At 43.7% G+C, this 26,447-nt stretch overlaps 1 protein-coding gene and 1 long non-coding RNA gene across 11 annotated transcripts in view; one reads left to right on the forward strand and one right to left on the reverse strand.

The window, feature by feature from the left end:
- LOC147134308 (uncharacterized) overlaps positions 1 to 26,447 on the forward strand; it is a 42,676-nt gene that overhangs the window by 16,055 nt on the left and 174 nt on the right. For 2 of the 10 annotated variants that reach the window (XR_015090224.1, XR_015090223.1), the window contains exons 3-9: positions 2,559 to 2,706; positions 23,127 to 23,442; positions 23,806 to 23,859; positions 24,028 to 24,075; positions 25,780 to 25,970; positions 26,277 to 26,303; positions 26,383 to 26,408. This is a non-coding gene — a long non-coding RNA (uncharacterized LOC147134308). Of the gene's footprint in view, positions 1 to 2,558; positions 2,707 to 13,891; positions 14,221 to 14,661; positions 14,808 to 23,126; positions 23,443 to 23,805; positions 23,860 to 24,027; positions 24,076 to 25,779; positions 25,971 to 26,276; positions 26,304 to 26,382; positions 26,409 to 26,447 lie in introns of those variants that run through there. The other 8 variants (XR_015090221.1, XR_015090222.1, XR_015090226.1 and 5 more) reach the window with 5 other exon arrangements.
- ppap2d (phosphatidic acid phosphatase type 2D) lies at positions 4,125 to 21,746 on the reverse strand. Its single transcript, XM_086056617.1, has 6 exons — positions 21,221 to 21,746; positions 8,695 to 8,852; positions 7,980 to 8,266; positions 7,838 to 7,895; positions 6,509 to 6,685; positions 4,125 to 5,793 (listed from the first exon to the last, which is right to left on the reverse strand). Exons 1-6 carry the CDS (start codon positions 21,411 to 21,413, stop codon positions 5,689 to 5,691), a joined length of 978 nt encoding a protein of 325 aa, XP_085912743.1. The 5' UTR covers positions 21,414 to 21,746; the 3' UTR covers positions 4,125 to 5,688.

A 26,447-nucleotide genomic window follows, 5' to 3' on the forward strand; every position in this document is an offset into this window, starting at 1 on the left:
CAGCTTTGAACAGAAAACATTTCCTAGATGTGCTGATACCTCTCCTTGGTTATTGGATATTGAATACATATGTTAAATATATGATGATGTATGGTTGTGGGGCAAACTAAGGTGTTAAATGGTTATTTTGTATACCTGAAAAGGCGGGTTAGGTCCAACCTTTTGACGTTTTCCTGAGTAATTCAAGTTTGTTCAAGTGACTTCATGGCTGCCCATTTTGTTAACATGAGCGTCACGGCATACTTGTGTCACGGTTTGCAGGGGTGAGGCTCGGCGGGCCCACCTTGAAGACCCAAATCATGTGCTTACATCTCCTCCGCTGCCGTCGTCGCTGACACCTCCCAGATCCTGGCTATTGTTTTTATTCACATGACGGTGTTTTTGCATTCCAGTCTACCCTCTGCAGCCTGAGGGTTACGGGACAAGCATAAACACACACACACACACACACACACACAGCAGTAGACATCGCTCATTCTTGAGACGTGCAGTATAAACAACGTACTGGTGTATCTCCTCCAGCACGTCTTGTCTACGGCCTGTTAGATAAGCGTGTTTTATTAAAAGCTTGTCAAGTCAAAACTCGGCTGCGTTGCCACCATTCTGAAAGAAGTCCCTTTCATCCGCTTTCCCGGAGTGGTATTTTCAACACATTTATAGTGGCTTGTTTTCAGAGCAACAGAAAAACGGTAAAAGAGAAGGATGGTCGGCAGGAAAACACCTTCAAAGAGAGTGTGCATGGTCAACCTGAACACTTTTGGGCGCCTTTGTTTTCATCAGGTATCCCTCTTGTGAAGACAATCTCGCCCCCAAGTTGGTAAATAGTGTCTCGTGCTCCCTTTGATGTGTGCCATGTCTCATATCAAACTGAGATTATTTTTTACCGAAAGGAAACACAAAGACAAACACTCACATTTAGGCTTGTGTGCGTCACAGCGTTGTTTGCTAGTGGTTAGCTTAACATGTCTTCCTCACAGTTCAGTTCGGTTGAACATTCCAAATGTCATTTCTCTGTGCAGTGTGTCCTAGTAGCAATATGCTACTCACAAATGCACCTAGTGAGGTTCAATGCTCTACAATTCCTCCCAAATTGGCAACAAAAACATCTTTATTGTTCTGGTCTTGCTACCGCTAGCAGCCTCAAAGAGACTCACTCGTAAGTGTCTCAAATGAGAGCGATTCTCTATTTGTGTGGATATGACCTGTGCAGCATGCATTCGGCAGAGCGATAGGATCCTCATCAGATAGTGCAATGACACTGTCCAGATCAGATAGTATTGTGTTGCAGCTATGCGCACACTGATTAACTGTCCGTACAGGGCGGTATGTGACAAACGTCTCACGGGGACATCAATACTCAGCAAGGGTTCCACATTTGACAGCGATTACGGTTTGTAATTGTGAGACTCCAAAAGGGAAATTGAGAGGATGTGCGAATTCCAGAGTGTCCCAATCCCTGAAATCCATGAAGATCGGAGAGAGCGGGAAGACCACATTATGTCTGCCCTGGACCTCGCTAGCTGATTCTTTTCACTGACTTGTGCCAAGCTAATGTTCCTGCCTGCAATGCTAATGACTAGAGCCAATACATTCACTGACACGGCCATGACTTGGGCAAAGAATTATGCAAAGCGGCAAGTGAGGCAAGGGGAGCAGGCCTCGATTTGAGCATACCAAAGAGCCTCTTAATCCAGTTTAATTCTATTACGGCTTGCACTAGTGCGGGATAAAAAGATGGCATAGCTCCAGGGATCCTAATGTCTGATTCACCAGCAGGGACGCTCATGTTCTTGTCTGTGTTTTGGCATTGACATTGACGGTTAGACTGTACCAGGGGCGGAGCCATGGGTGGGCCTGGGTGTGCACAGACCCACCCAGATTGACGTACTCCCCACCCAGTGAGAGTCATGAAATGTATACTTTTAAATCTTTAGTAAATTATTATTCATGTCCTAAGGCCCAAGCTGTTTTTTTACATGCATTTTTTTAAATTTCTTTTTGCTATTTGGGCTTACTGGAACCTAATTAGAAGAAAAGAAAAAAAAAAATTTGTATTGTATTGTACTCTATTTTGTATACTCTTGTGAGACCACAAGATGGCGGTGTAAGTGCCCATATATGCACACACTTGTGGACAAAAGAGCTAGAAAGTGCTGTCCACGTATGTGGCCACTAAGCCTGAGGAAGTTGAATTATTTTTGAATTTGTGTTTCCTTGTGTCTGTGTGTGTGTATTTTTTTATTTTATTGAATATTTAGAATGGCATAATTGTGGTTGTCTAAGGAAGATCTGAACTTCATATTATTAAAAAAAAAAAAAAAAAGTGGTTAGCTAGTTAGCTAGCTTCCTAGATAGCTAGTTAGTTCCCTGTGAATCTCAATATCATACGCATTATGGGCATCTCTATCCTTCCACTTAAGAAGTGCGAGCAGCTTGAGGTCTTCAATCTTTCAATCTTCGTCCAGTATTCTCCGCAACGTAGAGGGATCAACCCCATATTCCATTTTATTTGCTGTCAGTGTTACTGTAAGTTCTCCTCATTCTTTTTTTCCATCTAGGATGTACACTTATTTGCCTTTCATCACTTCAATATGAGGCGGACTTGAGTAAATGGAATTTGGCAGAGTTCCCAATGCCTCAGTGATGCTATCATTGAAGGGGGAGGCAAGCAACACAAAACAAGTACGACAGAGGTGTCCCTCCCAGGTGAGCTACGTGCCTCCAGCACTATGCTTATCTGCGCACCGGAATGAATCAACACTTCCTGGCACAGCGGAGTTTATTTTTTGCACCTGCCCGAGTTAATTCCAAATCTTATCGAGGAATTCCCAAAAGCCAACTATGAGGAGGCGTGGGCTTGTTTGATGTACTTTAGAAGAGCGCGCGACAAGCCATTCAGCCCACAAAATGAAGTATTTTCAGTTTGGGCCTTCCATCTTAGCTCAAACTTTCTTTTATTCTCGTTTTTAATGGCTGAAGTGGTTTTAAGTTGTAGCCCCTCAAGTTCTGTATCTTATCGTCTATTATTTTAGAATGCAAATATCTGTGTAGATCCACAGTGTCAGATATTTTAAGTCTCCAAACTCCCGTTCATTCATCTGCACATTTTATGTATAGCTATCTTATCCTAACTCGGGTGTCGGGTGAGCTGGAGCCTATTCACACCTATGGACAATTTGGATGGAATTTAAAATCTTTTTTTATTTTTGGAATGTGGTTGTATTCACTCAGGAAGGCCGCGGCCCGAACCCGAACCCCCAACCTCAGAACTGTGACGCAGCTGTGCCGCCACTCATTAATATATTAATTTGAGAGAGTGAATTATAGATCGGATATTTTTCCAGATATCGGATTTTTTTTCCCCCTCTGATTTTGTATTTGTCTGAAGCTGCCTGACGCACAGTGCGCGCACACACACACACACACACACACACACACACACACACACACACACACACCTGAAGACAACATGCTAACGTAGCAGTGAGGCAGGCGAGGGTCTGTCACACAAGCAGTAGGCAAACATACATCTCTGTGGAATGAAACATGTCTCCCTAGTTACAGTATTATTAAAACAAAACCAGGCCTCAAAACCATGATCACAAATTCCTTCCCACCCAGGAGCTGCCCCCCTCCCCACTGGCCCATCACCCTCACTCTTTCCCGATTCCCCGCCCCATCTCTCACTGCCAACTCTTCCCTTCCCTTCATTAGTGGACTACTTTTCCATCTTGTACGTCTCCACGCTTACTAAAGCCCTCCCCCGCCCTCCCTCTCTCCCTCCATCTGATCTGCTCTTTATTCTCCTTCCGCTGCCTGAAAGTGGATTGGTAGCGAGGGATGGGGGTAGAGCTGAAAGAAAATGCCCTCAGAAGCCCCAATCTCTATCAGACTAGGCATCTCCATGGTAGCATGACCCCCTAAAAGGGTCCATCATGCTCCAGTGCACTCCAAAAGGACTGAAAGGGGAAAAAGTGGGGAAGGAGAGAAAGAGTGGAGAAGTGTGAGCTTCCTAACACAACACAAAGTTCAATCAATTATTTGAGTGTGACTATGTTCCTTCTGATCATATTTCCTCACTTTAACAAATGACGACAGAGTGGAAAAATAAGGCAATAGAACCGTAACGTTCAACATTCATTTTATTGGTTTGTTTTTTTTTTTTTTTTGTTTTTTGTTTTTTTTCTCTCGAGTACAGTGGTTATTTGTGCCTTTCTGGCCTTCACAGACGAAACAAACGACAATATGCGGGAAAACGACAATAATAGCTTTCGGATAATCTATGGCTCAGTCTAGTTGTTACAACACACAAATATCTCCGTACCTGATCAACGTACATACATGTCACGAAAACACCAACATTTGTCACACAAATTAACACTCGTGAAATTGCGTGGTTTATAAAATGACACAGACTATTTACATTCAATTGGAATAATTAGCATTTCACGGGAGAACCCAAACACAAAACCACAAATGAGTCATAGGGCCACAATGAAAAGGGGGCGGGAAGGAGAATTACGAGAACAAAGTTTTACCATTCCCCCCCAAAAGAGAAATTAAGAAAATAACTTCATTTTCACGAAAAAAGTGATCATTGTAACGGTAGTAATGTGCCAAAACATTGACTATTTCCTTATGAAACTTATACCCAAGTGTAACTTGACGTCCTCAGCTTTACACAAGCACAATATGTTTATACTTGTAATGTTACAAAACTTTATTCTTGGAATTATGATTTAGTAGTAGATATTTCACTTTCAGTGTGGCCCTAAAACGTCTTCGTACAAAGCAAAGTGAGCCTGATAAAAACAAACACTGATTATTCTTTTTCTGTTTTTTTTTTTAACTTGTCATAAAATAGATAATATGGATTATAATAATTATAAGGTTCCGTTACGTACGTTCAAGTGCTCCTAATAAAAGAGGGATTCACGCAAATCAAGGTGCAGCCCAGAGGCCGAGTCTGGGGGCAGAAGTTGCAAAAATTCAGTCAAACCTCCGCCTCTGAGACACAGTCAAAGTGGTTAGTACAGAAACAAAATATATCATTTTTAGTTCTTGTGGTCATTTAGTGGGAGGGGCAGCCTGACTAGAGCAGTGGGGCATCAGGCAGGTTAAAGAAGTCTACGCCAGTGCTTGTTTCTCATCAGCAAGTGTTTGTCTCTTTACATCGGAGGCCTCGCGGCGTCAATTCACAGCAGCCGAGCATTATCTTTGAGGAAGAGACGTCAAAGATTCCCAAGTTCGGCTTGGACGGCTGACTGAGCACACTTGACCTCCACCACAGACTAAAACGACTGATTAACTATCAATATTAGCAGCTTCTAATAATCCTCTGGAAAAATATACTTTAAAAAATGTCTTTTCTTATTTCAATATAAAAAAAAAAAAATTAAAAAAAAAACAACTATAATATCACTACGCAGTTCTCACTGGACGGGTTTGACTTTGGAGTCAAATGTGCTTCTTTTGTTTCACGTGTGCGAGCGGGTTACATCGCTTGCCGTGTGACTGACTGATTGTGTGTGTCAGTGTGTTAGATTGTATTCCATCAACATCATTCATCTTCTCGGAATGATTCCCTTTCTTGAACAAAAAGAAACGTTCCTCCCTCAGCTCCTCGCGGACGCTCGATGACGTTGGCCGCGTCTCTCTCGTTGGACGCATCTCCAGAGCCGTCGCATGTTAACACACAGTCTGCTGGCTGGAAAGAGGACTTTCCAAGGACATGCTAGTGGGGGACAGGTCTGGACGGGTGCAAGGCTTAAACATGGAGGAGATGTAGAAGGCCTGCAGGCACAGATACAGAGCATGTCGGCGAACATATCGGGACCACACACACGGTCAATCATCTGCTGTCTTCTAAACACCGCAAGAGATGGGCGGAGGAAGAGGCTGATTAGATAGAGAGCGCGTTGTTTCAGGAGAGGAGACGGCAACAAATCCAGACTGAGATTGGGTGGCATTCGGGAAGTACACGAAATGGATCCACGTATCGGGACACCTGACCATTATACCTACAGGAAGTGAACATGTAAGGAAGAGTTGGTCCTCTCCTTGTTTCACTCTTTCTGAAAAGGCTTTCTACAAAAAGTCTATGGGAATGTCTTATCAATTTTGTTCCCGTTAAGTTGGAAGCCTGTGTTCTTCCAAAATGTTTTTAAGATTCAGGAGCAACTAGGGGGAGCTAGCCCAACCCCTGAACAATGAACTCCAAATGGTTTTCGAAGACCGCAATGTACCCTCCCAAGGCAAAGTCATCCAGAGCCAAGACTCGATGTCCTGGATAAATGTTCCTTGGCACTGAGCCAAGAAAACCCCGCAGGATCTCTTTGTAAATGTGCTGGATAATCATATTCAAATCAATCAATCTTTTGTGGCAACAGTTCTGGAGCTTTTCCAACACACCTATTAGTAGAAAACTCAAATAAGGTATGTACTAAGACTGAAAAATATAGCTTACTCCAATGCAGTCCAAAACAAAACATCCGTCACACTGACTTACCACCCAGTATGCAGTGAGCCCTCCTTGGATAAAGCCCGTGAGGACGTCAGTTGGGTGGTGGCGGTAGTCCGAAATGCGGCTCAGCCCGGTGTAGATGGCGATCATCACCAAGATGAACTGTAAGAGAGGGCGCAGCAGTCGAGCTCCCCGCCATGACAACCGAGCCTGCAGGTAAAACTGAGAAAGAAGAGGGACAAAAAGAGTCACATGAGGTCACAAAAAAAAAACTCTTTACGTTGGCATATTTTCCTTCTGCTACCCGGAGGGGAAAGCGCAGCTGGGCACGAGTTCATTAATGCGATCTTAACCCCACTTCCTCCTTTTGTTCGTCCTCACCTCCCGTACAAAAAGTGCTTGTGAGAAATTGGGTCACTTTTTGGGCCCGGTGCATTGCAGACATAGAGCGAGCTTTATGAGGTGGCTGGACGTCGAAACGAGACTCGATAACCACAGTGGAGAACATATCCTGCATTCCTGCTCCTGCTGGCTCAGAGCAGGTGTCACTCTTCCTGACTTACACGTGAGCAGCCGGCCATGTTTAAAACCATTAGTGAGCCTTTTAGGAGCCCAGAAACGGTCATTTTGATATTTCCTCCTGAGGAAGAACTTGAACCCGTGTCCTTTCATTCTGAGCTTCTGCTGTTCTTGATAACTCTCAAGGATGACCACAGTCTTTGGAAAGACAAAGGGTCGCACTCTCCACTCATCTTTGAACAAGAATTGTTTCCAGTCACAAATTCTTGAAGGCGCAAGGGGAATATTTGTATTTCAGGAGTGATAATGACGTGCTTTTGTCTTGCTGTAACTGTCATCTCTCTCCCACAGTGCGCCAATGACTGCTGGGCAAGAGAGAAAGATGAAAAGATGGGGGAGGCTGGGACGGGGAGGGGACGTGAGCGAGCGGTTGTGTCTCGTGCTGAAAGAAGTCTGTCGATCCCTCAGCAGGAGTATTCAGTCCTTCACCACCACCCCCTTTTTAAATGAGTCCCACAACAAGGCCTCCTCTGTCTGCATCGGCTTCTCATCTATTCATGTTCCCCGTGGAAAACAGTATTCCTCATTCTCTCCCTCCCTCCTCATCTCTCGGCCTCACCGGCTTTTCGAGCCGGAAGCGGGATGCCGTTGGAGACTTGCTGCCCAAAATCATCTCCTCCCTCATGATCAGGATCCTTGATCGTATTAAACGGCGCATGTCTCGGAGTGTTTGCACATGTGTAATTAACTTGTCTGGATAAGAGATGCACACAGCGTTCCCGGCCTCTGAAGGTTTGTCTTCAGAGGCCGGAAACGAGAATGAGAGTTTGTGGAGGTAAACGAGAGGTCACTTACTGCTAGATAGAGCATGGTGTACATGGCGAAGGACGCATGGCCGGAAAAAAAGGACTTCCTGAAAGAGATTGATAAAGAAGTGCGGGTTAAACATTACCTGCGTGAGCCAAGGTACCCGAGCCATGATAGAGTCCGCACGCACCTTGCCTCCTCGACCATCTTGTGGTTGGGTTGCCGGCAGGTCACCTGGGACACGTAGCTGCCCGGCGTGCAGTTGATGGATGCGTAAGTGATATTACAGACAGACAGGAAGTTAGGTCGCAGGCGTCCCACGCTTAGCTTGGCCATGTTGGTGAGCGACTGACCCACGCAGCAACCAAAGAGGAAGCTCCCCAGCTCTTTGTACAGGCACGACACATAGCAGTTGCTAACAAACGACCTTGAGCGTACGCCTCGGAAACGTACGCGGTAACATTCGCCAAGTGCGATCTAAAAGGAAAATTTCAAAAGTTGTTAACATGAGGAATAAGGCTGTTTGAATGCATGGGCTTCATTGTACCAGAAAGACAAAAGTCTTGGAATGTACTACTTAATTTATATTTCATGGATTGAATTACAACCTGTCTTTCCTTCTGTATCTTAATTGTTCATTTTACCAAGACAGTTTGGACAGTTCTGTGCTTGGTGGGTACGGCTTGACAAAGGACTTGTTCTAGTACAGCGTAGCGTAGCGTAGCTTGAATGAGTTTGGGTGGGATGTTGTTCTGGATGTCTGGCCAAACATTTCCCACAGACACACAAAATCTTGTAGAAAGTCTTCCCATCTTAGCCAATTCCTGAGTACCTATCCAACATTCTGACCAAACAATTCTTGTACTTAAGTGTTTAAAAAAAAGAAAGTGTCATCATTGTCTTACCGTGAGGCCGGTGATTGCTATTCCACCAGCGATGAGCAGGACATCTGGGATAGCCTCTCTCTCCACATAGGGATACGTTATGCTGGTGTCCCCGCAGAAGAACCCTCGTCTGTATGGCGTCACCGCCTTCAGCTCGCACGCAAAGAATGGGATGGAGGCTGATGAGATGGGTGAAAGTAAAGGAGGCAAAACAAAAATAAATAAATAAGCTTGATGGGTTTCTCTGGTCCCGGATCACAGAGAGATTATTGAGAGCACGATACACCGATAACAACATAAAGATGGCCGCCCAGTGCCACGAAAATGAAGCAACATGAGGAGTGTCAGTCAACTGGAGATTTCCAGATTACAGGCGGATCAGGCATTCCGCACATTTCTGCGTTCACAAAAGGAGCAGGAGAGATGAGAGATGGGTTGGAGGTGGGCATGTTGAATGAGGGAAGGAAGGAAGGAAGAAGAAAATATTAAAGGATTTGCGCTAACTGCTGAATGTCCTCACGTACGGCCGAGCATGTTTACATACTCAAGAAGCTTGACGCTCTCGTGCATTCACGTTTGCACTTGCTGCACGGCTCTCAGACCGTGTGAATTTAATTCTTTTGAACTCAGTTGTCATGGGTTGGCCAAAAAATAAGACCTGTAGCTTTGAGTGTTACAAGAGGTCATGAAAGAATGTGAGGAGAGCAAGACTTGAGAGGTGTTTTTAAAACGTTGTGGGCTATGACAGAGGATTTAAAGGCGTTTATGGCTGTTATTAGCAGATCTGTATCTGATCTATATTGCAAACATGATGACAGCTCCCTGCTGCATCCTCTATTTTCATTTGCCACAATTTGAGGATGTACGGTACATCCTGCCGTACGTCCTGCTAAGTTGCTAATTATAGCGGTTTTCGTTATCAGGCTGAAGCAGGTCAAGGTCTGGCTGAGCCACCTGACAAACAAACCTCACAGGCCAACGGTGAAAGTTCACAAGTGACTAAGTTGAGCAATTGTTAGTTCCTCAGATTGGGCTGTACTATTCTATTGCCTTCTATTGTTGTTTTTCTAACTAGCTCGGTAGAACGTTTCAGCTCCTTGTTATTCCACAGAGTGCAGTAAGACCACAGGACTAATCATTAACCTCTCCCTTAGCTCCCAGGCCAAAAACATTCTTCCTGCCAGGGAAGCTCATACACAGTTGGTGACTGAACAATCTCACATCCTGTCCATATCGGTCAAAAAGGAAAGACCTCCAACTTCAAACTAGGTTCACTTTTTCACTCTCCAGTTAGACGAGAACACGTCTTTCTTGCTCATTCAGAATCATTGAACTGATAAGAGAGAGTAATAATCTCCAGGTTTGCGGTTATCTGAGTGGAAAAACACAAGCGGGGACATATTTCACCTCTGCGATGACGTGGCAAGCCAGATGGCTTTAAACAGTCCAACTGTCGTCAAAGTCACGCTGCCCTAACAGAAATACCAAACGCAGATCGGACCAGGCTTCATTGTGTGTACATAAAAGTTAGAGGAGCGGAGAAACTACAGGCACTGTGACATGTCAGAGAAAGACAGGAAACATCTTGCCTTCCCCAAATAAGGAATCTCCTCACGCATCATGCATATTCTGGTTTTACAACCTGCATGAGGACACTGACGTTGTATCTGTAACACAAACAGGTTCAAGTTGCATGCAGGTGCAGGAGGTTGTGTCCACATTCCATGAACTGAAAAGACACTTCCAGAGCACAGACCTCCTTATAAATGTGTTTATTTTAATGATAGTATATTAGCTTGGATTTTGGCGGAGGACAATAAGGGCATCGACAGGAGTTGTCTCTGTTAGCTTTCACCAAGCAATTATCTCACTCACAAGTTGAGATTTTCAATGTGAGTATTTATAGGTTACCATAGTCTCAAGGGATACATTTTAATAAAAGACACATTGTTGCATTTTTCTTCTGGAAACAAACATCCTCTAGAGGATTTCCTGGTTCCCGATCAGCGTTTATAACAGCTTGATGGAGACCTGCAGTAGCGCACTAGCGAACGAGTGTGTTGTGACCAACTGATTGCAATTCGGAACCTCTCATTTTGTAATAAAAGTAAAAAACATTATTGATATCGCCTGGTTTGAAAAAACACCAAATTAGAGTAAAATGTTAAACGTTTACAATTGTTTCTGGACCCTTTCATTTTTTTCTACTGCTCGTGGAAACCCCTTCTACGATTGGCTGACAAGTTTGAGTTAAAATGATCCACCTATAAGCTGGTATGGACCAAATCCGAAAGGTTTCGTAAGTGAAGCATCAAAATTGACATTTAAAAGTTGGTCTAAAAATTCTACTTCAACATCACAAATGGAACATTATTCCTGAGATGAGCAGTGTGGGCAAGTAGTAGTGTTGTACTTCAGTAATCAATTTTTCCCCCCTGAATTTATTTGTCATAGAGGATTTTAGAGGCATTAGAAGTCCTCAATCCATGTTTGTTTGTTTTACAAAATTACAAAAGATGATAGCCACCTGTCACATTTAAACGTATCTCGACTGATGAAACAAAGAAGAGTATGTGCCCTTTGCAAGTCAAGTTAGCGCAACCAGATCCATTTCTATACATTAACAGCCAGTCTCTTTGCCCTAGCCCAATTATACAGTACAAATGGTGAATATTCTTCATTTACTGTACATGAATACAGTGGACAGACTTTCCATCACAGCCTAAACACTACAGTTCAGTTACAGTTGGTGCATGGACCTCCTTGAGGGATATTGATACACATAGATGTCTAATGGGAACCCTGAAGTGCTGACCTGGGTAGCAGCTTGCCTTACAGCCTCAGGCCTGCTATTACCGATGGTTTATATCCTAATGGCCCGGATGGCCGGGATCCAAAGATCACTTGAGCAAAGCGGGCCAAAGTTCTGCCTGAAAACTGGCACTACCGTGGTAGGTTACACAGCATTTGCACCGTCCCATCGACAGTGTCACAGTCAACCTCGAGCCTTTTACAACTACTCTAAAACAGTTATCACAACAAGACCCCCATAACCCTCCAGATGCCCTCACATCATGTGTCAGGCAGCTGTGAGAAAACTAAAACACCTGGACAAATGGCTTGCTCAAAAGAGGGGCGGGCCAGGCCGGGACGGGACCTTAAAGGACATAGCAACGCGGATCGGCTTACAGAGCCAGTCCAGCATCTGCTACTCGCTGGACACTCAAAGGCAGGAATGCTTTCACATAGTCAAAAGAGTCTGAAGAGAAAGAAAGACAAGGGGAACAGAAGAGGGAGGGAGAAAAGTAGAGAGCGCAGGAATGAGAGCAGAAGGGATGTGTGCGCCTCACTCTTGATAAAGTCTTCTGGTTCTAATTTACACATCTATGACCGCGGCCCCGAATGAGCTCACTGTGAGAGAACAACAACCAACAGCGACAAGAAAAAAAAAAAAAACTATGGAGAAAATGAGACCCAGTTCAAAAACGAGAGTGCAAATGATCGAGGTGCCTTTATGGCCTTGTTGATAAACCCGTCATTTGTTAAACATCACAGTCAAAAGACAAACGAGGGTGTGGCCGGAGTTCTATCGGGAAGATGGGACTGAACAAGAGTGATGTGGCAAAGGCAAGGGAACACCAGACGGAGGCGATTAGAGTGGTTCTGGAATGCGAGGGTCAGGGATCCGGGCTCTGCCGGGACCCGTTTTGTAAACACGACCCTACCTCAACTTGAAGAATACCCCCCTCCCCGACTTAGACTCGACACACTCACATGCACATAACAAACAAGCAAGAGATGCAAACAAACCAAATCCGCAGCCATATAAACAAAACGGCAAACCAAACAAACCACGAAGACAAAACGACAACCACAAAACCAAACATGATAACTATTCAAACCGCACTGGACTCCAAAAAAAAAAACCCACAGTCAAATTGAACACTGAAGTGTTTATCAGTGCATCATCATAGATTAGCACCACATTTAGCCTCAAGCTATGTCAAAGCCGTTTCATCACATCCAACAGCATTTGATGCTATCGACTTCGCTCTACATTTGTCCTTTGCTAGAAGCAGAGGACAAACAATCAATGACCTGTCAAGTCCATCGGACCTGCAGTTTAGAAATCTGCAGAGGGGCGGGCGGTATACCAGAACCCTTCTGGGGTGGTCCGCCCTGGCCTGGCCCCCTCGCTAGCAGGCCAACATTTCCCAACTAAATTTTAAGATGTGTGTTCAGTGTCAAGTCAAGCTTTGCGAATGAAAAACACAGGCGGGGTTCTTGAATTGTAAAATGTCGTAATTTGTTATTTGCGCGTCTGATAATAAAATAACGTCATTACAAGAGGCAAAGTGATGGCCGCCTTACAGGCTCATAAACAGCAGGCTACAGCTGGCCTGGGTGGGCTTGCACAATGAGTTGCTCCTTGACGGCTCAAAGTTGCCTTGATCTGTTCCCGTATCTAGCTCAGTCTGAGTCAGTTACTTCAAGGGAAAAGTCTGGATTCATAAGAGCAGGTCTTTGTTTTAAGAGGCAGTGTAGGAAGAGATTAAGGGACATTCAGACAATTGTGCCGCGGAGTAACACTTTTACAGGAAGTGAAGTCATTGGCTTCACGCCAAGGCTGTGATTATAAGACAAGCTCAGTGAAAGAAGAAGCGACAAGAGTGCTCTAGACTGAGGTTGGTTGTCCTCGGTGGGCTGAGGCAGGTAGTGGTGGGGTAAGCGTGAGAGCCTTTTTTTTTTTTTTTTTTTTTTTCTTCCAAAGTTAGCTGTATTGGTTTGAGAACTCCAATCTGTTTTGTCTACCCTGATTGGTCACACAAAGCGTCAAAGAGTGACTGATGAGGCCAAACATTTTTTTAAAGCATCTGCTCCCGTGGAGCTAGATGGAAAGTTCCTGAACAAGATACACAAGTATAACCTTTACCTGCACAATCGAATGATTCACTACAAGATGATGTGGGGTAAAGATACCAGCAACCATGGACTCCACTGTTTTTAAATATTTTGGGGCCAATTTATCAGATAAAAAAGCAATATGTCCTGGCTGCCAACCTCTGTTTGAGATGTTTGATTGAGGACGTCAGGGCTTAGTCGTTTTTTTTTTTTCCACATCAAACTCATCAAAGCATACTTTTAATGGTGCTTGCTTTGTGTACTGCAGCTGTTTTTTCAATAAATATTGTATTATATAAAACCAAGTAATGCCGGAGCAGAAATGGGCCTTCAGCAGACTGTTCCTAGTAAGTTAGAGGTAACTTGACCGCAACAGTCCACAGCCTGTCCACAGTCTCTGATGGACCCTCCCACTGACCATGAAGTCAAAGTAAAATGTGAAGTACGTGGTGCTTTTACTTTGAAAGTTGTGCTATGGATGCGACAAATTTTGTCTGAAGTGTTGCCTACTTCGCAACATTTCCGCTGTATTTAGTGACAAAAACAGAATGTAAGGATGGAAGCGCTTTAAAAAGACGAGGACGGATGGGGTTGGAGGACAATTATTTTTATGGATAAGGACGGAGGACGGACTAGCAAAAAATGGTAAAGGGCCCATCTCTGGCGAATATACAGTTTCATATACTGTACGTATTGGGTGTATTATAAGTCACCGTATCATTATACGTCACTGTCAATACCGTTATACTTCCTACTTAAATATTTGGGAGTAACTAGGAATGACTAGTATTAGTTGGCGGTTGGTGCACAAAATTCTGCTAAAGCTGAGGTGTAATGATGTCATTAGTTTTGTTTAAAAAAAATGTTTCTTAACTATAATGCATAAAAGATCGACGCATAGCATTTTTTTAAACAAGACAATACGCGTTTTCTAAACTCATAAAAAAGAATATAGACATAGTTGAGGTTAGCATGTTGGCTTGGCCTTCGGCAAGCAATCCAGTTTTTCACATGACCCCCTTGCAAAATGAATTGCACGCCCCTGGCGTCCATGAACATTTTCTTCGTGTTCCACCAATGTTCCAGGAGAGCTCTTTCCTCGCCCCTTGACCCGTTACAGCTGTGCCAGTGCGGACATATTTCTCGCAGCTGCTTCTGTTCCCTCCACACTTCACTGACCCGCTTCCTGGAGGCCCGTTCTGGAGTTCAGGGCATGCGTGGTGAGCTCTGAGGTATCGGTCTGTCTGTCTGTCTGATTCAGCAGGAACTATCACTGTGGTATGTACCTTGGAAACTTGAAAGGAGCTCTGTGGTGGGTTTTGTATAGGTAAGGTAAAGTCTGACTGTCTGCATTCTGAAAGCGAGGCAGGGTGGTGGTTCGGACTGCAAGGGAATTTGGGGCCGGGGGAAGCTTGGCAAGGAACGGCTTGATTGTTGTAGGATGTGTGGAACAAATTGAGGGCGGGTTTATCTACGTGTTTGGGTTTGCAGGTTTTGGTTTGTTGGCACACCTTCATAGGAGGTGGGTGAAAACAGGGAACGATCCTTCAGGTGAGATAGGACATTCTGATACGATGGTCCTGATAACACTGCCCTGGGCCTTGGGCTCTTGTCTAGGGTAGGCTTACACAACAGCAACCTTGGATTTAGTTTTTTCCCCTTATGGCGTTCATGAAAAGTTACACGTACGTTCAATGACGAAAAATTATGCCCATTGACACTGACATGCAAAAATAACTAATATGCGTATTTTGTGTTTTTTAAGGCAATGAATTAACGACTCGATTAAAACGCGTGTTCATTTAAACAGATTATTTAAAGGCCCTGTAAAGAGAAAATATGTCTTCTAAATGGTCACACTACAGAGGTTTGTTTACAACCCTGCCAAATATGACTGATTGACCCCCCAAAAATTGGCAAGTATATAAAATGAGGCTTCAACCTTTTTTTTTTTTTTTCCTTACTCGTCCGCATGTCAGGATTGCGACACCTGCGTGTGACGTTCGTTCTCGTTTGGCTGACTACGACCGACTGGCACCACGTGGGTCGATATAAATATGCAGGACAGGGACGGAGGGACGATGCCCAGCTCTGGTATTTAGGAAAAAAAAATCTTTAAATTAACTTTGCTGTTTTTTTTTTGTTTTTTTTAGATTTAAAAAAAAATAGTTTTCCCACAAGTCTAAACACATTTACCAGCTATAAAGCCATGTCACGCGCTATTACCCAGTCAGAAGTAATTAGCAGCAAAGGCACGATAACACCAGTGGCAACTTGGGGGGAAAAAGAAAATCATACGTGTGACTCATAGTGAAATTTCTTCCAAACAATAAATAACCTCCTTAAGGAAAAGAATGAGTCATACTCAGGTAAACATGCTGATGCTCCCCAAACGTATTCCGGCGAACAGGCGCTGACTATTTCCTCATTTCAGCTAATAGTTATGGACAACAATGGCCACTAATGGAACCCTCAAGTTAGGAGAAGATTGCAGATGCCTCATTAAAAGAGCATCTGAAGTGATTTACTCTTTCAAACTTTCAGATCCTTCGGCTCCGACACCGAGACATAAGCACACGATTGGGGTCGAGATCCCACAAGAACCTGATGTAGATCCCCAAGACTTTCTTCATCTCCTGCCCCCCCCCCAACACCCCCCCCCCCAACACCCCCCCCCCCCGGCCCCATTCAGGCTCTCACTTAGCCCTCAACCTGCTGGTAACTGAGACATTTCCAAGCCAGCTCTAGCGGGCTAATGAGTGAGGTACTAAAAGCAAAGCAATGCGATTGCATTGAGGGAAGCTAATGGATGCAGCTGCGCACTAATACGTCGACAAAGGAGAGTCAGCAAAAGCTTTTCATCCGTGGGCTAATTATTTGACTGCCACATTTTTAATGGCACGCCCTCCGTTAGCCGCAGAAGTGACGCCAAGTTAAATTTGTCAACAATGCACACATGGCAGCTGGTTCGGTTGACACACATTCACACTTCTACAAAATGCACACACACACACACACACACAGGAGAGCATTTAATATTCCTGTGCCTGTACGCCTTGACATGTTGTTACGTGTTGGCCGCATACAGCCCTCACTCACTCTGCCAGAAAACTGGAATCCTACTTACATAAATCCACCACCCATTCAACACCACATGCTGCTGACATTAAAAACACACACGCCTCACAACTTGCATGAACTCACTTTTAAGTGTGTACTTTTATTATGGGAGGAGAAAAAAGGGAAATGTGTAAAAAGTAAGGAAAACACCTAGTGCTTATTGACGGGGCTTTCTTACTGTGCCACAAGACTGTGAGACTTTTTCAAATGTTTCCTGGGCAGGCAGAGATTTCAAAGTGAACCGTGTTCACATAGGCCTTCCAAAAGTGACAAAAGTGATATAAAAGATGGCGATGTCACTTTGTTTGGAACGACTCGTCCTACCGGAGAAAGCATTCTTTGAGAAGGCTTATTTTGGTGTGTCATGGCAAGAACGTCAGTACTGAATGTCCCCATTAATGTTTTGCGGTTTTTTGTGGTTTTTTTCGCCGTTGTCATAAACAAGTGTCCACAATGAAAATGTTATCTTCAGTTAAAAGCGGTATTGTTTAAACCAGTCGTGTTCAAACTACAGCCCAGGGGCCACTTGTGGCCTGTCGTCCATTTTTGGGTGACTCAAGGCACACACTAAATTTGGTGCTGACATGCATCCTTTTGTCTGTATTGTGCTGTACCTTCTGCACCGGGCAACAAGACAGCAGTCCCCGTTTTCAACCAATCACACTATAATGGTAACAAAATTGTGTCAAAGTCATCTTAGTAGAGATATCTCTGTGTTGGTTCTAAATGTTGACGTGATCCGTGCGGGGGCGGATCTATCCTAGTGGGATACAGGCCAGTGACCACCCTGAACTCCAGGAAAAAAAAACAAAAAACTTTTTGACTAAACTATTTTTTCTAAAAATATATACAATCAATAATTGCTTCAAATATCTTGAACTACAATCATGGGCCGGTTTTAGAGCGGCAACTTAATTCAAGGTGAACGTTGTCAAAGTGGGCATTGGAAGAAGAAGTTTGGACAAACCGCGGTTTAAACGGCTATTTAGCATGCCACATCACGTCCGGGTAAAAAAAAAAAAACACACAAAAAAAACACCACAGCGTAGCAAACATCTTTGTTCAAAACAAATCTAGAAGAAGGACGAGCACAGTGACAGCCATGTTAAGGTCAGGCTTTACAGGCCCACCACCAGTAAATCAACACGTTTATCGCCGTAATTGGGGGAGAAGAGCTGCGAGTGGCTTTATTAGCGGGATGACAGCCTAAAGACCACCTGCGCAAGAAGCCAAACAGTAGCGCGGGCTGTCAGGGCCTGCCCGTGCACGCTCGCCCAACATGACAAAACGCCCGATTCCTTGTGACCTCTGGGCGGCTGGACATTGCAGGTTTAGCTGCAGGCCGCGGCGCCTTGTCAGGTCACGACAAACCCCCCCCCCCCTCCCAACCCCCCAATAGTCCCACTAGGACTAGGAATGCACGCACGCTAATAAACAGCCAAGGAAAACACACTCTGCAGCTTACACGCAATTTACTTTCCCGGAGCTGAGCCAGAAGCAGTCCGTCTCGGCGGAACATCCATCACGAGCGTGTCAGAGAGGCCCAGAAAACAGCCGAGAACGGCTTATTGACGCCGAAGCGGCAGCCTCGGTCGGAGAAGCGCCGCAGACGGATTAAAGTTCATTCCGAGCGACACATCGTCGTCTTTTTTGTCAGCACTTTATTGTGAAGGTAAACACTATTTCAAATAGCCAGTTCTTTGGGGGGGGGGTGAAAAAAAAAAGAAGCTCCGAGCATTGTGGGGTCCCGCTCGGGCTGATAACATAATGAGGACGGGACGCTTGAGGGTGAAATTCCACAGTTACAGTAGTCAATGAGCCCCTTCACGGAATGAATTAGGCCGGCAGGTCAAACCGTCTGCCGACGCCATTTTTCGTGGGCAAATTGTGTTAGTCAGAGATAAGAGGATTTGGCCAAAAGAAGGAGCCGATTCATTGGCAATAAGTCGCGGCATTCACTGCGGGATGCCCCCAGATGAGTCAAGGTCGGGTCTGTGCAGATAAGCGGCAGAGCAGAAACAGGCAGGATGCGCACCAGACTGGCGCAGATCGGCATGTCGTCCGGTCGCCAGTCGTTTCGGACTTGATTCGCTGGATTCTCAATGTGCGGCCAATATAACATTTGGTGGTCGTCAACAACCTGGAGGCACACGCTAGTATTTTCAGTGGTTTTTACGCAAAGGTGCAAAGAGCATATTTAATGTGTCCGGATTTAAAAGAGCACCTTCTTCCAATTCGTAATGCCTTCTATCATCCTCTGTGAACCAGGAAGTAGCCTGCTAACTAACAGTTGCGCAAACAAACCCAAATAAGGCAGTCCGCTAGTTTTTTCACTTTTGTTTACAGATCAGCCTTGGTGGCGGTCCCTAGTCTATCGGGTGACATTCGAGCTGCTCTTGCAGTCGAACGTAGCGGTCCCCAACCAGTTTCCCACTAGGGACCGGTTTGTGGTAGCACGGATTTTTTTGTGAAACGGCAACAACTGGGGGGATGGGGTTTGCGAGGAATCAGGGCTGATTATATATTTCCGACCGGATATTGAATACACTTAGATGACATGTTTACTGGCACTTTACGGGGACTTTTGAAAATGTGCCTCAGGAATGCGAAGAAAGACGTGAATCATATCATGAGAAGTCACGGACAGTGCAGTAAGATCCTTATTCCATGAATGTAATAAACATTTGGTCTTAGTGCAGTGAACTACAATTTTTTTTTTAAAAATCACACTACGGCATGACTGTGACATCGAAGAATGCCCATTGGGATTTGTTGTTGTAAAGCACTTGTCTTTATGAGGATTGCAGGTGAGATGGGCCCTATCTCAGCTGACTTTTGAGCTTAAACCTGGACTGGTTATAAGCCAACCGCAAGGCACATTTACATTTGTACCTATGCACAATTTTGAGAATACATGGAAAGATACAAAGTCAGCGCATGAAAACCAGAGCTGAGAGTTGGAAGCCTGAACCGCAGAACTGTGAATCAGTAGGCCTAACCGCTCCTCCACAGTGATGTCGTTTACAATTCCCCGTATCTCACTTATAACTCAAATCACAAAAACATCTGACATCCGCTCTGTTTTTTTTTTCCGGCTTGAGACTGAATACGGATCAGTTCGTGTGCGCTGTCAGGTCAGAGAGGACCAGCAGAGGATGTACAGTAAAGGCGGTGGGGGCTTCCAGTTTCATGGGGGGGGGGGGGGGGGGGGGGGGGGCAGGGTTCCTGCGAGCATGTTGACTGATGCTCGCCGCTTCCTAAACACAAAGCTCGGCTAAACGAAGCTGCCAACGGTGGTTTCCACATCAAGGAGCAAACCTTCACGGTTAAAAAATAAACTGATGACTTTCTAGTTTAACCGCCAAACAAGACATCAGACCAGTCAGTCTGCCTAGACAGGTTGCGCTTCTCTCTCTTTCACTCTCTCTTGTGTGTTTATAAGTCGTTTTAATAATCATATAATCAATAATCATTTAATTTTTTTTTTTTTTTGGTGCTGCCATGCCACAATTTTCTGTAGCACACCTCAAAGCGTAACACACCTGCGGTTCATTTTCGATCTGCCATGTTTGTGGAAATATCCAATTTTCATTAACACACAGGCATGAAAATCTTTTGTTCGCTAACAATTTGTAATTCGTCCACTGATAGTGTAGCGGTACACACGCCCGAGTTGTGTGCGGGCAGCGTGGGATCGATTCCCGCTCAGTGACGGTGTCTGTGTGTGCCCTGCGACTGGCTGGCGACCAGTTCGGGGTCTAGTCTGCCTTCGCCCGTTGACGGCTGGGATAGGCTCCAGCAACTCCCCGCGACCCTGTATAGGATAAGCGGTTTGGAAGATGACATGACATGACAATTTGTAACTGAAAACGTGCCTAGTGCACCGTTGATCAAGATCGGGTTAATGACTGTCATTAAGGAACAATAAGCAACGTAAACTTGGAAATTTTAATTTGGAACTCCTTAATACGATTTGGTTTGCAGTATTAAATGGTGTTCTCACTAAACCTACCGTTTTCTGCACTTCAAAATGGACAAAAATGAGACGGCAAAACATTTGATATTACAGCTGAGCTCTTACATCGGTGACTTATTCCTCTCCTAGTTCCTTGTTTTTTCGTTTTATTGTCAGTGTGGGGACTGTGTTTGTTGTTACGAAAGCGATCCAGGCTTCCAGCTGAGCACTGTAAATTATGTAGCTGACATTCAGTGTACCCGAGCACGCCAATGTTTTCATCCCAATTCCCACGTTCTTCTCCCGGGAACTGAAGGGTGAGGGGAGGTTACCATGGGAACAGATGAATTCCTGGGACAACTGCACCCAGCCCCATTCTTCCCACCCTCCTATGCCCCTACAGGGAACACTTTCATTTGGACTATTTGGGAGAGGAGGGGGAGAAAAAAACCAAAACAAATTCTTCGCAATTTCCCCCAAAGGTACTTTGCACTTTGCATGCACTTTACATGCAATCAAAGTGCGTCTCAAAGCAATTAATGGATGTGATTAGTTATTTTGAAGCCTTACCGACGCATAGGCATATTACATCCAAACCAACGAGCATCTTCCTCTTGTGGTAGATGGAGCTGTCCTCCTCCTCTTCTTCCACGGGCTTGCTGAGGAAATGTTTGCCGGCACCGTTCTCCTTCCCCTCCCCGGCCCCGTCACTGTCAGCCAGCCTGGGCAGCGTGCTGCTCCCGTGGGCATTCAACTTTTGCATGTCCCCCTCACTCAACTCGCTCCCCCTCCAAAAAAGTCGCGCAAATGGCTTATTGGTAGCAGATCAGAGTCCAGTGAGAAGTGTCAGAACTTTTTTCAGTCCGTCCGCCGGTGCCAGAAATCCATGTTTTTGAAGGAAAAGTTGACAAGCGTGACTCCGGGAAAGCAAGCTGCTCGTCGGTGCTTGCGCTGCGGGCATCCGGTACCCAACCGTGCCGGTGAAGTGAGCTGGAAGTGCGAGGGCTAGCGAAGTACACTTCACTTCGTTCTCATCCACAACTCAAACCGTCCTCCCGAACCGCACTCACGTTCGTGTCAAACACAAGAGGGAAACTTTTTTTTTTTTCTCTGTGCACCAACACTTCGAAGTAATGTCAGTCTTCCGGTGCGAGTTGGGTTTTATTTTCACGGGTGTCTAGGTTCGCTTCCGGTGTGTTTTGCGTTAGCTTTACCCAAGACCAAATCAATGTGGAACGATCAATCTGGAGCTGACCCGGTTCGATCGCCATCTGACCTACAACACAACATTGACTGAACCGCTGTCACGATGCCAGCCGTAACAAACTGCCGGACACTTCATTAGGCACACCTACTTTCTAAATCTGCTGTCAATCACTAAAGAAAAAAGAAAGATACAACGGTTGTGTGTGTATATATATGTATGTATATATATATATATATATATATATATATATATGTATGTATGTATGTATGTATGTATGTATGTATGTATGTATGTATGTATGTATGTATGTATGTATGTATGTATATATATATATACATATATATGTATGTATATGTATGTATATATATATATATATATATACATATATATATATACATATACATATACATATACATATATATATGTATGTATGTATGTATATGTATATGTATATGTATATGTATGTATATATAGGGATAGATTCTTATACAGTACTCTGAAAAATGGCTGAATGTAAGTGACATGAAAGTCTTTAATGTTCCCGGACAAATTGATTCACCAATGACGACATTAATAAAGAATTCTGTCAAGTGAGTAGTAAAACTCATAAGGCCTCTTTGCTGAGTTACTAATTAACACCATTTCACAATATGTGCCAGTTTATTAGCTGTGGTGTGGTTTAGTCCCTTCACATTTCTCCCACTCAGGATGTTTAGGGGTCCTGCAGCACCGCTATGTGTTCACTAATGGTAAATACAGCAACCTAAATGCCTAATTCAACGGTAAAATAAAAAAAAAAAAAGGAAAAAAAAACAGTACTTGGTGATCCAAGTACCAGCCATATCATTGTTGTTGCTCTTTATTTGCTTTGGTGTGAGTGTGTCTATGATATATTTTGATTATGACGTTAAAAAGGGGCAAAGGAACATCTCATCTGAAAGAGAAGAGCAGGATTGACATAATCTTGAATGCATCCTGTTACCGCTCATTGAAATCAATTGACTGAAGAGCCTTGGCGAATGTGTCAATCTTTAATTACGTACAAGGGCGTTATAATCTAACACTAAAATGACACCTCTATACCCCGCCTCCCCATGTGTATGAGAAATTATAATCGCTATATTCAAATGAGGGAAATTGGTTAGTTTGGACCCAAGGGCCAAAACAAGTATTTGGTGCTCTTTTAAATGCCTTGTTTATTCAGCTTCTCAGTTGTAGCTAAAATGAAGACCACTGATTTTCATTGTTGTGTTTTTGTTTTGTTGCTAGGTACTCATCATAAGGAAGTCGGTGCTTCGGTTTTTTGTGAGACACTTCTTGAGACTCTCCCTGGTTATAGAGTTGTGCCGCAACACACGACTTTGACTGAATGCGGGGAAAGTACCATTACTGTGAATTCTATTGTGCTCTGACAGCCTGAACACTCGCAGCTCGTGAACCCAGGAAGCAATTGCGTGCACTTCTGCGCCGCTCAAATTTTCTGACTTTTAGTCCCCAGGCTGAGGCTGCTCGCATGACTCCTCCTAGCCAACAAGCCCTCATCTACATCCTCCTGCTGTGGACCACCGTGCTCGCCGTCAGTCAGGTGGCGTGGATGGTCTTGTACTTTTCGGCAGCACGACGAGACCGCCTCAATCTGCGTTTTTTTTTTTTTGTGTTTGTTGTCACTTCTCCATTGTCATAAACTTTGTTCATTCGAAGAGCAATGTTAACAACACTTTGTGTCCTATAACAAAAAGTAACTTTTTTTTTTTTAATTGATTGAAGCACAGATTTAGGTGTACTACTGTTAACAATAGGCTAGTAAACACAATAAAACATTTAACGTCATCAAAAAACAAAAAAAAATGTCTGACTAGTTTTACTAGTTGTGCCACAATGAATGCCAGCACTTTACTATTTTATGACATCAACATGACTGCTTCTGATTTTCTGCGTACTTTCACAGAAGCGAATAATTGAAGCGTCACATGACCTACTGCCGTTAGAGAGTAACCACTCGGTAAGATAATCGTTGGCCCGTTTTTCAGGTTTCATCTTGCTTTAAGGTGTTAAAAAAAAAAAAAAAAAAAAAAAAGATGTACACTCAAACGCACTAACATACCATCCGACTTGAATTTTGCCAGCCGCCTCAACTGCTTCCTGTCTTTGTTCTTATGTCATCTCGCAGAGACGAACCCCCCCTCCCTGCTCACCTCTCACGTCATGCCCTCCTTCGGTGAAATGACAGCGCTACGTGCACTCGGCCTCACTTTCTTTTTTTTTTTTCTCCTTTAAAAGAAGTGTCAAGTTTTAATACATGCGATCCTCTTTTGACAGTCTCTTCTTGAAGCATCACCTCAGTGGGGTGAAGGCAGAATGCTCTCCTATACAGCTGTCAGAGGTTACAGAAAAAGTCACCCGAATTCACCGTTCAAGCCTCCGGCAAGGCTGAGCGATTTCAGTGTGCGACAGCGCCTTCGCAAACATCCAGTTTTGGCGTTACCGTTCATTCATACTGATATTTCAACTAACTACTGTAGTATTATAACACTTGCTGTAGTGTCGTACTTCAAACCACTTCCACTTTATGAGGTGTTTGAAGTATGAGTCATAAAGACACTCCCTTGTGATTGTTGACTTTGTAAAGTGGTGCCTGGAGATGCCAGTTTGCGTTGACATCGCTTGTATTTGACAACAAATCACCTTTCGCCAAGAAAATGGAAATGAAGTTCAGTCCGACAAAAACGCGGAAAAACATGAAGTAATCATATTTGCTCTCCAGTTATTTTCTGCAGACAGGGAAACCCCGAACACAAAACAATGCAGACAACATCAGTCTATTCAATTTGTCATCAATTTCCTCCTGCGGCCACGGGCGCGTGAATCTTCACATTCTGAATAGGTGCAACTGTAGTCACGGCAACATCAAGCTGTTTGGAGGTGTTCTTATAACGTTGACCTTTAACGCGCTTGTCTATAATTTTCTTTCTAATCTCATGAGACAACGCTCTCCTTTGACGCTGTATAGTAAGGCGTTTGTTGTGGAAAAAACAACAACCATGTATAGTAAGGGTATAGTAAGGCGTTTTTTTTTTGTGAAAAAAAAACGGCCATGTATATAGTAAGAGTATATGAAAGCGTTTTTTGGCAAAAAAAAAAAAAAAAAAACCCAAAAAAACGCCCTTGTATAGTAAGAGTATATTAAGGCATTTTTTGTGGAAAAAAAAAACAACGACCAGGTATAGTAAGGCGTATTTTGGAAAAAAAATGACCATGTATAGTAAGCGTATAGAAAGATGTTTTTTTTGTGAAAAAAACGACCATGTATATAGTAAGAGTATATGAAAGCGTTTTTTGTGGAAAAAAATGAGCATGGCGTTTTTTGGGTGAAATAAAACAAACAACCTGGTATAGTAAGGCATTTTTTGTGAAAAAAATGACCATGTATATAGTAAGGCCCTTTTTGTGAAATAAAACGATCATGTATAGTAAGGGTGTATTAAGTCGTTTTTTGTGGGGAAAAAACAACCATGTATAGTAAAGGTATAGTAAGGCGTTTTTTGTGAAAAGAAATGACCATGTATAGTAAGGTATTTTTTGTGGAAAAAAAAACCGACCATGTATAGTTAGCATATAGTTACGCGTCTTTCGTGAAAATAACGACCATTTATAGTAAGGGTACAGTAAGGTGTTTTTTCTGAAAAAAACGACCATGTATAGTTAGGGTATAGTAAGGCATGTTTTGTAAAAATAACGACCATGTATAGTAAAGGGTATATAGTAAGGCGTTTTTGTGGGAAATAAAAACGACCAAAAGGGTATAGTAAGGTGTTTTTTGTGAAGAAAAAAAAACGACCATTATAGTAAGGGTATAGTAAGGTGTTTTTTTGTGGAAAAAGTCGACCATATATATTTCATCATGTTTCGTTGTGTGTTGCAGGTGAAGGCTACAGACCTGTCGGACCAGGAGCGAATTTTTTTTCTCCGGCAGTGACGTCATCACCGGAAACCTATTTAAGTCGGGGAAAAAGGGACGGTCGTTCTTTCTAAGCTCGCTGACAGCCTGCGGTCTTCCTCTTCCACCTGCTGCTCTGCACACATCTTCAGAAGATCATCGAAAACTTCGACAAGGTGCGTGCTCAATCTTTGATAGCCTCTTAAGACTCACTGCTTTTGCTGACTTTGAACTTAAAGAATCACTTTTGGCGTGCTCACGCCTTGCTAACGTAGCAAGCTAAAGCGTTTGCTCTAGCGTTGGTAATTAAGGCTTTCTACGACTTTAAATTGCACCAAAATGCGTTTTTGCAACGTACGTACTGTTAAAAGGATGGACGCAATTCAAATATTTATTCATGGGTAAGTTGATGTTTATTCAACAATAATGCAGCTACTTTTTGTGACGATGACTAACGAAGCATTTGCTCAAACCTTTTCCAGCTGGACGAAAGTGCCGTTTTGACGAAGGTAAGTAGACAACACTTCACAAACTGATTAAGTCAAGCATATTTTCATGCATGCGTTCGTGTCTCATTTCTGTCCACAGGCTTGCATCCAGAACAGAACGGCCAGGTCGACTGCAAAATGGCACAATTTCTGTGTTTTTATATA

This window comes from Filicampus tigris, chromosome 16 (assembly GCF_054856515.1).
Source record: "Filicampus tigris isolate MCC_2025a chromosome 16, RoL_Ftig_1.0, whole genome shotgun sequence".
Classification (NCBI taxonomy): Eukaryota; Metazoa; Chordata; class Actinopteri; order Syngnathiformes; family Syngnathidae; genus Filicampus; species Filicampus tigris.